Source organism: Geotrypetes seraphini, chromosome 1, assembly GCF_902459505.1.
Source record: "Geotrypetes seraphini chromosome 1, aGeoSer1.1, whole genome shotgun sequence".
Taxonomy (NCBI): domain Eukaryota; kingdom Metazoa; phylum Chordata; class Amphibia; order Gymnophiona; family Dermophiidae; genus Geotrypetes; species Geotrypetes seraphini.
The window spans coordinates 167428559-167445918 of record NC_047084.1 but is presented as its reverse complement, the minus strand read 5'-3'; the positions used below and the strand labels follow the sequence as shown (position 1 = coordinate 167445918).

The 17360-nt window shown below is 38.6% G+C and overlaps 1 protein-coding gene across 1 annotated transcript in view; it reads right to left on the bottom strand.

Moving 5' to 3' along the window:
* The window catches only part of GRIA2 (glutamate ionotropic receptor AMPA type subunit 2), a 140595-nt gene that overhangs the window by 111772 nt on the left and 11463 nt on the right, over positions 1 to 17360 (bottom strand). Inside the window, 2 exon segments of the mRNA XM_033958667.1 lie at positions 283 to 336; positions 4050 to 4246. Coding sequence (XP_033814558.1) covers positions 283 to 336; positions 4050 to 4246 — 251 coding nt within the window.

The following is a 17360-nucleotide window of genomic DNA, read 5'->3' as shown; positions in this document are numbered from 1 at the left end:
CACACGTGAGCCATGGGAAATGTTGTGGCAAATTTTTGCACTTGATTAAAATAATTTGTGTACTAGCTTTGATGTTAGTCATGCCAACAAAAGTTTTTTATGCTAATGATGTGGTTGGTGGTAGGTGGGGCTTATAATTGCTCACCTAGAACCAGAGGCTTTTTCTTTCGTTCAGTTTGGTGAACTCAGCGATATCATCTGTGATAGATTTAGTGTGTGTGTGTGGGGTGTGTTCTAGGTATAGATTGATACTTGAAATGTCACACATTTTAATTAACTTACCAAATTTGCAATGATATAGTGGTATCCTTTGACATGTTTACCAATGGTAATAACCTGTAAAATGCAAAAGAAAAACTTGTATGTTTAGTTAGAAATGAAATAAGAAAGCAGTCTCTTAAATTTCCTGTTATTTTTTAGGCGTACACTGTAATTTTCAGGGTCTTTTTACTAAGGCATGCTAACAGAATTAACATGTGCTAAATGCTAAGAAGCCTTATGGCATAAAATGCACTTCTTAGCATTTAGCACATGCTAATCATTAGTAAAACCTCCAAATCATTGGCATGCTCTATCCCACCCAAACCTTGCCTCCAACATGCCCCCTTCATATTTAGACACACTGCAGATAACCACCATAAAAATCTGTGCACACAATAAGTTGGCCACGAATTTGGACTTGGAGGATGAGATGTACAGCATCAGCATCTGAGACAAACATATTTTTTTAATTTGTTACATAGAAGTTTCTGGACCCCTGTTCGTTTACAAAAATTAGACAGTTCTAATTCGAATAGATGCTGGCACTGTCATCTTGAAGTAGGGACACTGGATCATCTGCTGTTCTATTGTCCTTTGATACTTAACTTTTCAAAGTCAATATGGGGACAGATTAATACCATACTGGAGGCATCAATTCCATTGACGTACGAGGTAGTTATATGCGGAACGTTATTGCATATTAAGCCCTCCATGGACCGCTATAAATGCCGGCTTTTCCTTATTATGACCGGGATAGCCATGCAAATGATTACTCGCAATTGGAAGAATTGGGATCACTTTAGTTTTCCTTTTTGGTGGGCGAGCTTATGTTTCACTTATAAATATGAGAAATGAATGTTGACATGCTGGGTCATAATAAGATATTCAAATTAGTTGGGGTCCATTGACGTCTTTTGTAGATTTGCTATAGTTGTCCTTTATCTTTATCATTATTTTCCGTTGTTTTTCACCCACACATCCAGGAGGGGGGGTAAATCTTTTGTTTTAGTATTATTCCTGATGGTATTGATGGATGGGGGAGGGAATTTTTATCTTTTGTATAGATACTGATTGATTATAAGTGCTTGGTTGATTATCATTATTTGTATTGCACTTTTTTGTTGGCATTAAAAACTATATAAAGTTTTAAAAAAGTTTAAAAAATAGTGACTTGGAAGAGTTTGGCAAGAAAAACATCCATCTGCTCTTTAAAGGATGTTTTACTTTTTTTTTGGGGGGGGGGGGAATTGAGCCCCATAATAACATAGTAGATGACAGCAGATAAAGACATGTACAGTCCATCCAGTCTGCCCAACAAGATAAACGGATAGCATAGGGTATGATGAACTGTTAGAAATGCATACTTCATCTTGATTTCTCCTTGCCACTTTCAGTGTTATATAGTAACTAATTAAAGCCCCCTTTTATCAAGCCACATTAGGGTTTTTTTTATTGCCGGCCGCTGCATTAAAAGCTCTGATACTCTTAGGAATTCTATGATGTCAGAGCTTTTGCTGCAGCGGCTGGCGATAAAAAATCCTCCCTCCCTCCCTATCTGGATGTGTGCAGAAATCAAAGAAATCCAGAAATTAATCAGTTCAATTAATTTCCTGTTTAACAAATGCCTCCAATGGACCCCATACTTCTTTAAACCTTTTATAATTTCCCAATTGTTCTGCGTTCATTCTTTCATACCTATAATTTTAAATTTGTTTTTCATAATACTTTTTACTTTTACTTAAGTATCAAAATATGCATTTACCTTTACTTTCACTTAAGTACTTTGACCTAGTGCTGTAAACAACACTGGCCATTTTCAGGGCACAGACTGTAGAAGAATGCCTAGGACTGGCTTTGTTCAGTTACTAATATCAGCTTGCCAGGCAGCCTTTGATGACCATTGTTATTAGGAGTTAAAACAATTTTTGAATTTTTGAACAACTGTATACAATTGGACATAAGGAATTATTCACTATTCATGAGTTGAGAGAACTGACAGTTCCATCCGTGTCATTCTGTATGGAACAATGAGAGGAGCAACGCCATCGTAGTGAGACTATTCCGTCAACAGAAGCTATGTACAGTAAACTTTGGTTTGCGAGCATAATTCGTTCCGGAAACATGCTCGTAATCCAAAGCACTCGTATATCAAAGCAAATTTCCCCATAGGAAATAATGGAAACTCAGACGATTCGTTCCACAACCCAAAAACGGGAAGGGGTAAAATGCGGACCTCATAGACCTGACGGACCTCGCGGATCTAAACCCGTACGGCCTTAAAAATCTGAGGTCCGTGTCGGTCCGTGTCTGTGGCGCTTGTAGTTTCTGTCGCTGACAGACCTTGATGAGATTTGAGCGCTGACGGATCCGTCTCAGCATAGGGAGGGAAAAGTGTTAGGATCCGTCAGCGCTAAAAATCTCTTCGAGGTCTGTCAGAGCCAGAGACTAGCGCTGGAGTTTGGAGACTTCTTTTCCATAACGCATGTCCAAAACCTAGGTCCCCGCTCTCTTGGCTTCTGCTCTGCCGCTCCAGCACTAGTCTCTGGCTCTGACAGACCTCGAAGAGATTTTTAGCGCTGACGGATCCTAACACTTTTCCCTCTCTATGCTGAGACGGATCCGTCAGCGCTCAAATCTCATCAAGGTCTGTCAGCGACAGAAACTACAAGCGCCACGGACACGGACCGACACGGACCTCAGATTTTTAAGGCCGTGCGGGTTTAGATCCGCGAGGTCCGTCAGGTCCGTGAGGTCCGCGTTTTACCCCTTCCCCCCAAAAACTGTAATGCAAAATGCTGTATGCTGTGAGCGCTCGAGCTACGGGTAAATTGTCCGTGATACTTCTATTACGTTCAGCCGTGTTCGGCGTAAGATGCGCGTATGTAGTGCGTGCTTGAACTGTGGGTAAATCGGGCATGATACTTTTATTACGTTCAGCTTTTATTACATTCAGCCGCGCTCGGCGTAAGATGTGCGCGCCTCAACTGTGGGTTCTGATGATGTGGCGCGCGATATGTGCTCGTACAGCGAGACAACGCTCGTTTTTCGAGTTAAAATTTAATAAAATGTTTTGCTCGTCTTGCAAAACATTCGCAAACCACATTACTCGCTATCCAAGGTTTGACTGTATAACCGTTGTTGATTCTATTATGAACTATGCTTTGCATTGTAACGCTATTTTGGATAACAGATTAAATAGTGCCACTATTGAAGGAACTCTGGTGGCACTGTAACGGTTCCTCTTCATATTAGTCGTATTAACTCGTGACTTTTATGTTGGAGCATTGAGCACACCATTAATCACGTGGATATTACAGTTTAGCATTTTTTATCATCAGTTTTTTGATTGATCAACTGTGTTTTAGTAATTGACTTAATCTTGTTTCTTACATTTATTTTCCCAATTCCCTTTTGTGTTTACCTTAAATGTTTCTCACATTTTCTATACCGATTGTATTTCTCCCTCTCTTCCTATTTGTGTCCAGGGGCTTTTCGGTCCTTTTTACCTCGTACGTATTTGTTGTCAGTCATGTAGTTTTTTTTATTATTATTCAATTAATAATAGATGTGTCATCACAGTAATGTAAGTTTTATTTGTTAAATTTTTGTTTAAATGTTAATTTTAAATTTTGTACAACGCTTTGTAGTTTCGAAAAAGCGTTCAATCAAAAACCTGAATAAACATAAACATAATTATGCACTGCATGTGATTTTTTTTTCAAAGTAACCGTCTTATGGGTGCAATATATTTCCCTTGAATAGTTATGGTAAGTTAAAAGACCACACACCTGATCCACAATGTCGTTCACTTTGTCCCGCTCGCAATCCAGGATCACCCGCCTCTCGTTCTTCAGCTCCAGATCCTGAAAAAGCGAGCGGTATGTTTCATCTTTTCTATCGTTGTTAATGTTGCCCACGTTGATTGCGGTCACTTGCCATTTCTTTTCTGCTGCAGAGTCCAGCACAGCTTGCAGCGTTGATAAGCCTGAAAGGGCAAAAAAAAGATGCAGACATTTCACTTTATTAAAAACAGAAATAAAGCAAAAGGCGAAAAACTAGATCAAATGTTGGAACTACTTTTGGGATAAAATTCTGTTATACCTAGTATCCTTTAACTGAACAAATATGATATGATGGGTTAATGAGAATTAAAGCAACTCTTATGTGCAGGGCAATGTCCCTTGGAGAGTTGTGAAGCCGAGGACTCTCCACTCACAAAAATATTATATTTTTCATTTTCACATTGTCCTTTTACCCCCCTCTTTTACAAAGGTGCGCTAAGCTTTTTAGCGTGCGCTATACACGTGCTAAATGCTAATGCGTGCATGTTATCCTATGGACGCGTTAGCGGTTAGCGCACACGTTGATTTAGCGTGCCTTTGTAAAAATGCTTAAACGCTTAGCGCGCCTTTGTAAAAAGAGGGCCTAAGAGTGCTTCCAATTGTAGCTTTTCTACAGTTTGTGGTATATCTGCTCAGCTAGTTCATGTTGGAAGAATCTTTCAGAGTTATCAGATGTTATTGATAGCTTTGCGTGTGATAAAGTTGCACTTTACAGTACACAGCTAAAGAAAGAGCTTTGTCTATTTTTTGAAAAATTAACTTGTGGCTGGATGTTTAATCTTCAGTCACTGTGTTCCAAGGTAATTGCATAGTATTGATCAATGAAGAATTCTGTCTGAAACAAGAATGGGATAACTGGAAGTGGAATATACAATATCCAGGATGGAGCCATTTTTATATCTAGCTTCAACTGAATTCAAAGAAATCAAAGGCCCTGGGCTATGATTCCAATGAATCCCACTACAAAACAGTGACATTCTCCTAATTCTTCTCCCCAATTTTTTATTTCCCTTTTCTCTCTGGGGGGAAATGTTGTATTGGCAGAAATGAAGTCCGATCAAGGATTGAGAGAATACATAGAAGCATTACCTTAATCCAGCTATTCCCAACCCAGTCCTCAGGGCACATTTAGTCCCACTGGGTTTTCAGGATATCCACAATGAATATGCATGAGATAGATTTGCATACTCTGCCTCAATCGCACGCAAACCTAACTGAGGTGCTGAAAAGTTCTCAATCAATCAACCAACCAACCAACTTCCTAAATTCTGAGCTTTATTTTGTCACTATAGCTGAAAAGTGTTCTTTTATTTCATTAAGTGTCGATTTGCAGAAATGAAATTCTATGTTTTGACATTGTTTCAGATATCCATGTCATTCTCTTCTTGGTTGGGCTGAGACCTCTCAGCACTCCCTCATATTCATTGTGGGTCTAGGTGTACCCCAAGGACTGGGTTGGGAATGGCTGCCTTAACCGGTTTTGACGTGATGTATGTGTGATGCTACACCGATTTATTGTTGCGTTGTATGATATTTTGTCTGTCGCATTTGTGTGAGACTTAATTATGTTTTCTAGATTGGCAATTTTCGGTGAAGTTCCCCCGAGGAAGATCATGGTGATCGAAACGCTTTATTAAGACAATAATGAGTGTTGGGAATTAAAAGAGCTGTGCCAGCACTGAAGTCTACATAAGACCATTAGATAAGTATTGTTACCAATAATTGAATATATGAAGCACTTTGATTTAGTTGTGATAGATGGAGGGTACAGATGATTTAAAATTAAATTCCAGGATGGGGATATGAAATACGTGGGCATTATAAGAGATCCTATGATCTGATTGCTTAAATATGTATGATGTCTCCTCTGTTGAAATAAGACAGGTAAACAAGATAGATGGTTGACTCTGCCTTTTTTTTTCTGTGATATTGATATATATCAGTGGTCTCAAATTCACGGCTCGGGGGCCACATGCGGCTCGCCAGGTACTATTTTGAGACCCTCGGTATGTTTATCATAATCACAAAAGTAAAATAAAACAGTTTCTTGATCATATGTCTCTTTAGCTATAAATGACAATATTATTATTAAGACTTAGCCAAAAGGAAAGATTTATAAATTATAAAGTTTTACCTCATGCAAAATTGTTATTTCTTTAATAAGACATTAACTATTTTTTCTGCGGCCCTCCAAGTACCTATAAATTCAAAATGTGGCCCTGCAAAGGGTTTGAGTTTGAGACCACTGATATATATTGTGGGTAAGAGAATTTGTTAAAAACCCTTCTCTTTTCCTTCAGTAGAGATAGAAGCGACAGGTCTTAGCAGTTTGTTGGATGTGTTTACAAAATGAGAGGTCGGAATCGAAGACGACTCCAAGGTTGTGAGCAGAGGAGACCGGAACAATGACAGTATTATTTACAGAGAAGGGGAACAAAGGAAAAGGAACAGAGGGTTTAGGAGGAAAGAGGAGCAGCTCAGTCTTGGACAGCTTTGAAAATGTTTTCTGCTTGTATTGCGGTATATAAAATGTACTTGTATTTGGACAATTCAACCTAGTGAAAAGTTGATAGTCCATGATTACAGCATTCCAGAAGAAGCCCTGTTTCATGGCTAATAGTCTAGAGCTGTTACTGCAATGGCTTGTGATGTTTTGCACCTGATTTTTTTAAATTGTTCAAATTCTATTAAGGGCTCCTTTTATCAAGGTGCGGTAGGCGGTTAATGCGCGGAATACCGTGCATTCAACCACCTGCCGCGCTAGTCGCTAACGCCTCCATTGAGGAGGCGTTAGTTTTTTGGCTTGCTGCGGGGGTTAGCGCGTGATGAAATGTCTGACGCGCTAACCCCCGTAGCACACCTTGATAAAAGGAGAGCTAAGTCTCTGATTTATAAGATGAAATCCTTTTCCTTATTTCTTTTAGATATACGCCAAGCTAAATACAGATAAGCAAGAGGCTAACAGCTACACAGCATCTCGACAGAAAAAAACCCAAGAAACACAGTACTCAGTGAGATGCCTAAATGACCAACTACAGGTGCAGCAGATATTTTAAAAATAAGGTCTTCATATTGAAAAAGTCTCTTAATCATGGATCTCAGCGGCTAGCTTCAAAGCCTACATAGATGGCTCAGAAGAATCTCATAGCGAAAACCTTCATAAGCCTATATTTTATAAATGCTGTAGTTTTAAATATTTCTCATAATAATTTTCATAAATATTTTATCATTTATCTCTTGTCACCAGTTTCATAGCACCGATGAGTTGGACATTGTTTAAAAGAATTTGTTAGTATGAAAACTATAGTGTAGTATTTGTTCACAAAAAGGACCCCTTTCATCAAGCCGCGTTAGTTTGTTTTTTTTTGTCGGCCGCTGCGGTAAAAGCACCAATGCTCATAGGAATTCTATGAGCATCGGAGCTTTTACCATAATGGCCGGCGTTAAAAAGAAACCTTAATGTGGCTTGATAAAGGGGGTCAGAATTGGGTACTGTATAAGAGCCAACTACAGGTGCATGAATTTTTTTTAACATTATCTATTTATATATTAACAATGATTTTCTCTTTATTTTTCAGGTTTTTCATTCCAGCCCTCTTTTTCCTATTGCTTTAATATTACTAGCCATACCTTTTCCATGGTTATAAAAAGATTTAAGATGTTCCTGCTGCCTGCTGCGTAATTAGTGTTTCAAATGGGTATACTACTGAGGCAGTCTGTACAGCAAAATACCGCTATGTCCGGTTAGTTTTTGGAACTGTTTATTGTAATTTATATCTGGCATCATTTATAGTTATTTCTGGGTTTTAGATATTCACCATTTGTTATATGGGCTTCCTTTATTACAATATACAGTGGTACCTTAGTTTATGAGCATAATTCGTTCCAGAAGCATGCTCGTAAACCAAAATACTCGTATTTCAAAGTGAGTTTCCCCATAGGAAATAATGGAAACTTGCTTTGATACGTTCCCACTCCCTCCCCTCCCGAGGCCAGCGGCGCTGCTCCCCCCCCCAAGAATCGGCATTGCTCCCCCCGCTCATGAAGGCCCCCCGCGTGATCCGTCATCCCCCCGCTCGTTTGCCCCCTCTGCAATCCGGCGACCCCCCCCCTGCTCACGTCGTACCCCCGAGATTCTCTGAGAAAACGGGAACCCGAAGGCCTTGAGCATGCGCAGATGCTCAAGGCCCAGCGCGAATGAGGCAGATCTTCAGGCACCGGCACCAGCATGTCCTGTGCATTGGTGCCGGTGCCAAACGGGGGTAAGAAATGTGATCGGATGGGTGGGTGGATGCCTGGGAGATGCCGGATCGTGGTGGGGAGGGGGTGCGACGCGAGCGGGGGGGTTGCCGGATCATGGGGGGGCAAAATGAGCGGAGGGATGGCGGATCACGCGGGGGGGAGGGTCCCAGATCACGGGGGGGCGCTCGTAAATCGAGGCACGCTCGGTTTCCGAGGCACCAATTTTGCGAATGTTTTGCTCGTCTTGCAAAACACTTGCAAACCGGTGCACTCGCAAACCGAGGTACCACTGTATATTATTTTTTACCTAGTGTCTTGTTTATGTTAAAGTTTATACAATTGTTTATACATGTATGGTTTTAACAACACTGTTTTCAGATTGTTCAGCTGGTCCCTGTTCTGCTTTACTGTACAAATAAAATAGGTTGTAGGAAATAACCCCTCCCCCCTTTACAAAACCAAAGTGCAGTTTTTAGCGCCAGCTGCAACAGTAACAGCTCCAACGCTCATAGAATTCCAATAAGCATCGGACCTGTTATCGCCGTGGCCAGCACTAAAAAATGCGCTACGGTTTTGTAAAAGGGGGGGAGAGGGGTTATGTAAAGAAGTTGCCATAGGATGTGGTAAGAGCAGATAGCGTAGCTGGTTTTAAGAGAGGTTTGGACAAGTTCCTGGAGGAAAAGTCCATAGTATATACCTTGGGTTTTGGCCAGGTATTAGTGACCTGGATTGGCAACCGTGAGAAAGGGCTACTAGGCTTTAAAAAAAAAAAAAAAAAAATCTTTATTTATTTTCAACGTATTGCTACTAAAATTATCTCTTTCGAACGTCAGTTTCAATGTGCAAAACGTACTTATTTGCGATGTCATATAGTTTCTCATAAAGAAAATGTGCTTGCAGCACAAGTGGCACTTAATACTCTCTTGCATGAAAGGTATCAACGTAGTGCTATATATAGGAAATTTAAATTTTTTCGTTATGGAAATCATCCTGGTCGTTTTTTAGCAAAACTCACTAAAACTTGGAGTGGATCAAGGATGGTTCAATCACTTCGCTTTTCAAATGGGACTATTACTAATGCAACTAATAAAATTTCCAAAGCATTTTGTGATTATTTTGCAAGTCTTTATACGGCTGATTCTTCTTCCCAACCTTCTCTTGTGCAGGCTTATTTAGAGGATGCTTCTTTGCCTAAGTTGACCCCGCAAATGTTAACTTCTTTAAATGCACCTATTAGAGGAGTAGAAATCCAAAAAGTAATTAAATCTTTATCTACTTGTAAGGCACCTGAGCCGGATGAATTTACAGGGGAATATTATAAATTACTTGATATGTTATTATAATCAATGTGTAGAAGACAATTATTTTCCTTTAGGAGCTACTGATGCTCTGATAACATTGAACTCAAAACTGGGTAAAAATCCTCTGTTGGTAGAATCATATCGTCCGATTTCATTACTCAATGTAGATCTTAAGATATTTGCAAGAGTACTGGCAGATAGACTGGCACTTCATCTGCCTATGCTGATAGGTGAAGAACAAGTTGGTTTTATAAGAGGTCATCAATCAGTTTTACATGTTAGAAAAGTTTTAATGGCGTTGGTGACTGGTCAGAAAAAAGCAATTTCTGGTCTGTTGGCTAGTCTGGATGCAGAAAAAGCTTTTGACCCAGTGGAGTGGTCCTTTCTCTTTTCTGCATTGTCTAAAATAGGAATTTCTGGATGGTTCTAAGATAGTCTTCGAGTTTTGTATGCCAAGCCAAGGGCCTCTATTTTGATTAATGCCACTTGTTCATTTCCTTTTACTATTTCTCGTGAGACTTGACAGGGATGTCCTCTTTCTCCTTTATTATTTATAATATATCTAGAACCTCTTTTACGTACCTTTAAACGAGATATTCACATTACTGGGATTCGGGTGATAGATCAAGATTTGAAAGTATTAGCTTTTGCGGATGATTTGATGATATTTTGACTGATCCTGAGAATTCTTTACCACATCTTATTGATGCAATATCTGAATTTGGATTTCATTCTGGTTTCGTCTGAATTATCAGAAATCTGTAGCCCTTCCTTTCAATCAGTTCTTGAAGGAATATTGGAAAGGAAATTTCCCATTAACTTGGGCAAATGAAGCAGTTACTTATTTAGGGATCATTATTCCACAAGATATTACCCGTTTAAATGATCTTAATATTCAACCGTTATTGAATAAAACCAAATCAACCTTATTAATATGGAGACATTTTCCTATCTCTTTAATGGGACGTATTGCTCTTTGTAATATGATAATTCTTCCTTAATGGTTATATGTATATCCAATGTTACCATTCTTGTATTCTAAAGTAGTAGAATGTCAATTAAATAAATTGATACGTGGTTCCTTTGGATGGGAAAAAGACCACGTATTTCATTAAATCAGGTGACTTTGCCAATAACAAAGGGAGGATTGGGCTTATTACAGTTGAGGCAATTTGTCGAGGCTTGTCACATGTATCACATACATAATTGGTGTCTTGCAACATCTTATTTTTCCTGGACTTTATTAGAGTTAAAATTATGAAGGCCTTATCACTTTAGTTATCTTTTACATGCTTCCAAGATGAAGACTGCTGTTCTGAAAAATCCTTTTTATTTTTTAAATGTTCCTTTGAGAACCATTTGGCGAAGGATATGCAATCGATTGAAGTTTGATTTTAGAACACCACTTTTACCTATTTGTGGAAATAGCTCTTTTTTACCTGGTATAACATCTGCAGGTTTTCAATCTAATAAACGAGGAAATATTTTCTATTTTTGCCAGATATTAATTGATGAGGGTAATTTACCAACATTATCACAATTACGTATTGTTTATAATTGGTCTAAACTGGATATATATTCTTACATGCAGTTGTGGTATTTTGTGAAATCCTTACCTTCATTGTCACTAAATGCTAAAGTATATGATGCTCTTTCAGAATTATTTTGGTTGGATGCCAAGTTGATTATGCCCCTTAAATATTTTAGACATTCATTAGTGAATCTTTCTCCTAATTTAGATTACAATAAAATATCTCAAGCTTGGAATGAAGAGTTGGGGAATTCACCTTCAGGGATTCCATACTCAAAGATTTTTATAAAGATTTTAAATGGTCTTCTTTCTGATATCACCTATTATGAATCTATATCTATATATATATAAAATCGGAGGTATGTATGTGTGTATGTGTATGTGTATGTGCCGCGATCACGCAAAAACGGCTTGACCGATTTGAACGAAACTTGGTATGCAGATCCCTCACTACCTGGGATGATATGTTCTGGGGGTCTCGCAGCCCACCTGCACACGTGGGCGGAGCTACAAACAAAAAATCAGATTTCACCCATTCATGTCAATGGAAAAAATGTAAAAGCTGCCAACGCAAAAACGGCTTGCCCGATTTGAACGAAACTTGGTATGCTGATCCCTCACTACCTGGGGTGATATGTTCTGGGGGTCTCGCAGCCCACCTGCACACGTGGGCGGAGCTACAAACAAAAAATCAGATTTCACCCATTCATGTCAATGGCAAAAATGTAAAAATCTGCAAACGCAAAAACGGCTTGCCCGATTTGAACTAAACTTGGTATGCAGATCCCTCACTACCTGGGGTGATATGTTCTGGGGGTCTCGCGGCCCACCTGCAGATGTGGGCGGAGCTACAAACAGAAAATCTGATTTCACCCATTCATGTCAATGGAAAAATTGTAAAAAGCTGCCAACGCAAAAACGACTTGCCCGATTTGAACGAAACTTGCAACACATCTTCCTTTTCAGTTTAAGAGCTTGCAAATTCCTGTGAGACTTGCATTCTCTATCACAATCAACAAATCACAGGGACAGACTATTACATGCTGTGGAGTGGATTTAAGATCCCCCTGTTTTTCCCATGGTCAACTCTATGTTGCTTGCTCAAGGGTGGGTTCACCCAAGAATTTATATGTTCTTGCTCCTGGAGTTGAAACTAAAAATATTGTTTATAATCAAGTTTTGTGTTAGTTGTATTGTATTCATTTTGTCAAATATTTCACATTATAATTTGAATATTGTACTTTTTATAAAGCAGTAAAAAAATAATTTCATTCACCACTATAAAGTATCTTTATTTGAATCCATTTACAGTGTTATTGCTATAATTAAATACCCGTGCAATGCCGGGGCATCAGCTAGTGGGTTATAAATTTATTTGTAGAATATATATTGCTCCCTGGCGTGCTTATAGGGCGACTTTTGATACATTAGGTTGTTGTTTGAAATGTGGTCACCCTAAAGCTAATTTATCTTACATGTTTTGGACATGTCCTTTGATACGCCAATTTTGTTTTTTCTAAAGTGGAGCAAATGTGGGGAATTGATTGGCATTGCAATAGTTATAATATATCTTAGATTTTTGATGTTAAGCATCCTATTCCAAGAGGCCTAAAAGGCTTTCTTCAAAGATCAATCTTATCAAGTTTGAAAGTCATACTTTATCTTTGGATTGGACCTTTAAGACCAACATATAATAATAATAATAATAATAAATAATAACTTTATTCTTCTATACCGCCACAATCTTGCGACTTCTAGGCGGTTTACATTCAAGAGAGCTGGACATTCACTCATTGGTGTTCTAGAATGTTACACATTTTAATAATGGAACGTATGCAATTATCAGAATGGGACACCAGACAGGGAAGACAATACTATTTGGCAACCTTATTTAGATACATTAACGCCACACACTCGCAGTCGCATATTATTTAATATGTAATTACAGTTCTAAAATGGGGGAAAAGGGGATGGAATTGGGTATATTTGCTTTTAGTGATAATGCTTATTATATATTAACTCTGTAAATGTTGTTTTTCTTCTTGTATTTGAAATGATTTTTTTACTATTTGTTTGTATTTGAAATTTAATAAATGTGATTTACATTAAACTTACAATAAGTGTGTCAATATGTTAAAACAGATTAACAATAAATATATCACTTAATAATCATCAATAGTACAAATGATATGCTCTTATCTCCCACCCTTCCCACCCTTTCCTATCCAGGCTACTAGGCTTGATGGACCATTGGTCTGACCCAGTAAGGCTAATCTTATGTTCTTAGTTCTTTTATTTCTATATTTAGATAAGAGGGCATTTGGAAAAAGGAACATTTGTGCCAAAGCCAACAATTTTTTTTATTTAGAAATTTTCAAATAAATGTTTACAAAAAGAATCATATACAAGATATGGAATTCAGAATCATACCATTTTACAATTTTGCAATCTTAGTTCTAAACTAAATAGGAAATTCCAACAAGCCCCCATTAAATGAAGAGGAGTGCAATTTATATAGGAAAAATAATAAGAAAACAAAACTAAGGAAAGGTAAATACCTCCCCTTACATCTACAGGCATCTTATTATTATATAACTCCTCATTTAGAAAACAGCTGCCTCAAAAGAAAACTCAAAATCATCATTTTTTATCAAGAAATTGTGTTAACTGGACAGGGTCCCAAAAAATGTAATCTTTACTTTGAAAAGTAACTAAAAGCTGACAAATTTATAACCAGGCTCTAATTATTTGGGGAATTATGGTGCATGTTTATTACATACTAACATAGTAGATGATGGCAGATAAAGGCCCGAATGGTCCATCTAGTCTGCCCAACCCGATTCAATTAAATTTATTTTTTTTCTTCTTCTTCTTAGCTATTTCTGGGCAAGAATCCAAAGCTCTACCTGGTACTGTGCTTGGGTTCCAACTGCCGAAATCTCCATCAAAACGCACTCCAGCCCATCTACACCCTTCCAGCCTTTGAAGCCCTCCCCAGCCCATCCTCCCCCAAACGGCCATATACAGACACAGACCGTGCAAGTCTGCCCAGTAATGCAATAATTTTGGTGTAAGCCGTTAGTAACTAGTCCACACTACCACCTAGCATGCTAAAACAGTCTGATTGAGCCAGGGTATGGTTAGAGACTAAGCAGGACTGCACTTTGCAGTCAGAATACAGTAGGTAGCAAATGTCAAATATGTAGTTAATGCGGATCTCCTAAAGCCACCTCAATAGGTAACATTAGGTGCTCATAATGACTAAAAGTAAAGCGTGTTAATATTAAAGTTAATAAAGAAAATATTTGGGGGAAGAAATAGAGCGTGAAAGGTATATGGAGAATTGCAAATTGGTATCTAACAATACCCTTAATTCCTTCCATAATTTACAATCTCGGTTCTTACTATCTGCAAATAAACATTTTAAGTGGATCCAACTAAAACACTTTTATGGAAAATAGTAATGTATTATCTAAATTGTCTTCATTAGTTCCTTCTATTATTTCTTTTATTTATACACTATTTAGTAAAGATCATGTTGCCTTCCAATTGTATAAGCTTTTTATTACTAAATGTTTTACGGAAATAAGTGTCTACCCAAGTCCGGTCCTCGAGATCTACTGGCAGGCCAGGTTTTCAGGATATCCACAATGAATATGCATGAGAGAGATTTGCCTGCACTGCCTTCTTGGTATGCAAATCTCTCTCATGCATGTTCATTGTGGATATCCTGAAAATCTGGCCTGCCAGTAGGTCTCGAGGACTGGACTTGGGCAGCCCTGGTCTACAGCATTTTTGGGAACATGATGTTAAGCAGTAGTTATCTCAAAAGCAATGAGACCAATTTCTGCTGGCTATATCTAGTCATTATTTTTCTTTCATCATTAAGCTATCTGGATTCCTCAATGATTGACACTTGTTAGATTAATGCTGTGGCGGGGCTGAGGACTGCCAATTTGATGAAGGATCCAACTTCCACCACAGGCATAGGGACCATTGTTCCCTGGAGTGACCCCAAGGAAATGGCTACTTGTCCTGCAAAAAGGACACAGTTCACCAGCTGAGCAAAGTGCAAAGCATTTATTCACTGGGACTCCCTTGGCAAATTATAACTATTCACTTCTTGGCATATCTCATAAATATAGTTCACACAATTGCTTAAACAAAACCACAAAAATAGTCCACAAAAGTTCTACTAATATGCTGCAAAAATTCAAGCATATTCACATAGCAAGTCTTTTCCTTCATGTCAAACTTTATGGCACAAAGTCTCTGGAGCTTCACATTTCTACTACTTAGACTCAGGATCAGCCCTGGGGTCACCCTACATGTCTCTTGACTGACACTCCCACTTTTGTGCCTTTTGAAAATCATGGTGCACTTTACTAAGAATGCTTCTGGAAGTTCTCCCACAACTGCATGCTCACTACACACACCACACTGCCCTATTTCACTCCCTGGGTCAATGGAAGGGGAATCATGCCACCCATATGATTAAGATGATCCTAGTCCTTCCTGAGGTTCCCCTTTGTGACCAGTCAGGCTCAGTGCCTGAGTTGGTCCCCTTTAAGTACCTAAAGAAAGTCAGTGCTGAGTTTACAAAAATAACTCAAAAGTAAGTCCAGTTTACATTTCCTTTTTAGCTGGCTGATCATCCTGAGGAAGTCCTACTCTGAAAGTGAACTCTGCCAGGATGTATTTAGTGATGAGGATATGGAAACCTTCCCCAGTGGGAAAACAGTGGTCTGTAAACCAGCAACCAGAAAGTTTAAGCAAGGCACTGTCTTTAGGAGACCTTGCAGGATGCAGGTAGCCCACAAAGGGAGCCCAAGAAAGCCTAGTTCCAGAGCAGCTACATGCAGGTCTGGGTGTGGCTCTCACACAAAAAAGCAGTTAGGTTTTCTTCCACAAGAGCAGAAGGCAGGGAATAGAGAAGAGCCTTACTCTTCAGGGAGAGAATCCAGCTTGGCCAAGGTAATGACCTGGAGCTCATGGAAACTGAAGAAGCTTCTCCATGCTTAGAGGAGGAAGGACACCCCTGTGTGAGAGATGGAGAGCCCGGTTGCATAGTTGTTCCTCACATGTCGAAGGCCCATCTTACATTGGCTGCCTGATGTTTTCAGATCTCAATAGAAAGCAATAATGATTTGTCATCAATTCTTGTACGGTATCATACCTGAACTGTTTAATAATAAGATGTCTAATTACCTACAATCTAGGTCTCTACGTTCTGAGAATTTAGCTTTATTAAAAACAAGTGCTAACCCAAAATATGTTGAGACCTGTAAAATGGTCTTTTGCTGTGCGGGGGTCAAATTGTGGAACTCACTTGTCAGCCAGTTACGAAAATGCTATGACAAGAGTAGTTTCAGAAAATTACTTAACAGGCAGTAAATGCATTTTTTTTAGAAATCGATTTTTGTGATTGTTCTTCTGTTGGGCATTTTTATACGATTTTCTGAGGATTATTTGGTCATGTTTGTTTGATCTTATTTGTTTTATTGAACTATGTATGTAAAGATATGTAAACCGTTTAGGTTTAAACGGTATAGAAAATTTTAAAATAAATAAATAAACTAGGGATTGTGCATTTTTTAATTTAGTTCCAAGGTTATGGAATAGTTTGACCATAGAATTGAAAAAGGAAGAATCGTATATAAATTTTAAAAGACATTTAAAAGCACATTTCTTTCAACTGGCCTTTTTAAATCGATGAAGTGAATTTGAGATTGAAGTCTGTATTTATTTTTATAAATGGGTGAATGTATTAATTAATTTTATTATGGATAAACTGATGGTTATAGAGTAGTATGGGGCTCATAATCGAAACGGAAATACATCTAAAATCCCACATAAATCAGCACTTGGACGATCAAAATGACAAGTCGTCTAAGTGCCGATAATCGAAACGGGTTTTAGACGTGTCTAAAAACAGCTTAGGCCTTTTCAGTGCTGCTGTACGCCCAGAGCTGAAAGGGGCATTTTAGAAGGAGTGGTAAGGGTAGTATTTGGGCAGGATGTGGGCTGAGCTAGACTTAGGGATCCTTTTACAAAGCTGCGATAGCGGTTTTAACGCGCACTTAGTGCGCGCTGAGTTGCCGTGTGCGCTAGACCTTAACGCCAGCATTGAGCATTGAGCTGGTGTTAGTTCTAGCTGCGTAGCATGGGTTTAGCGCACGCTGA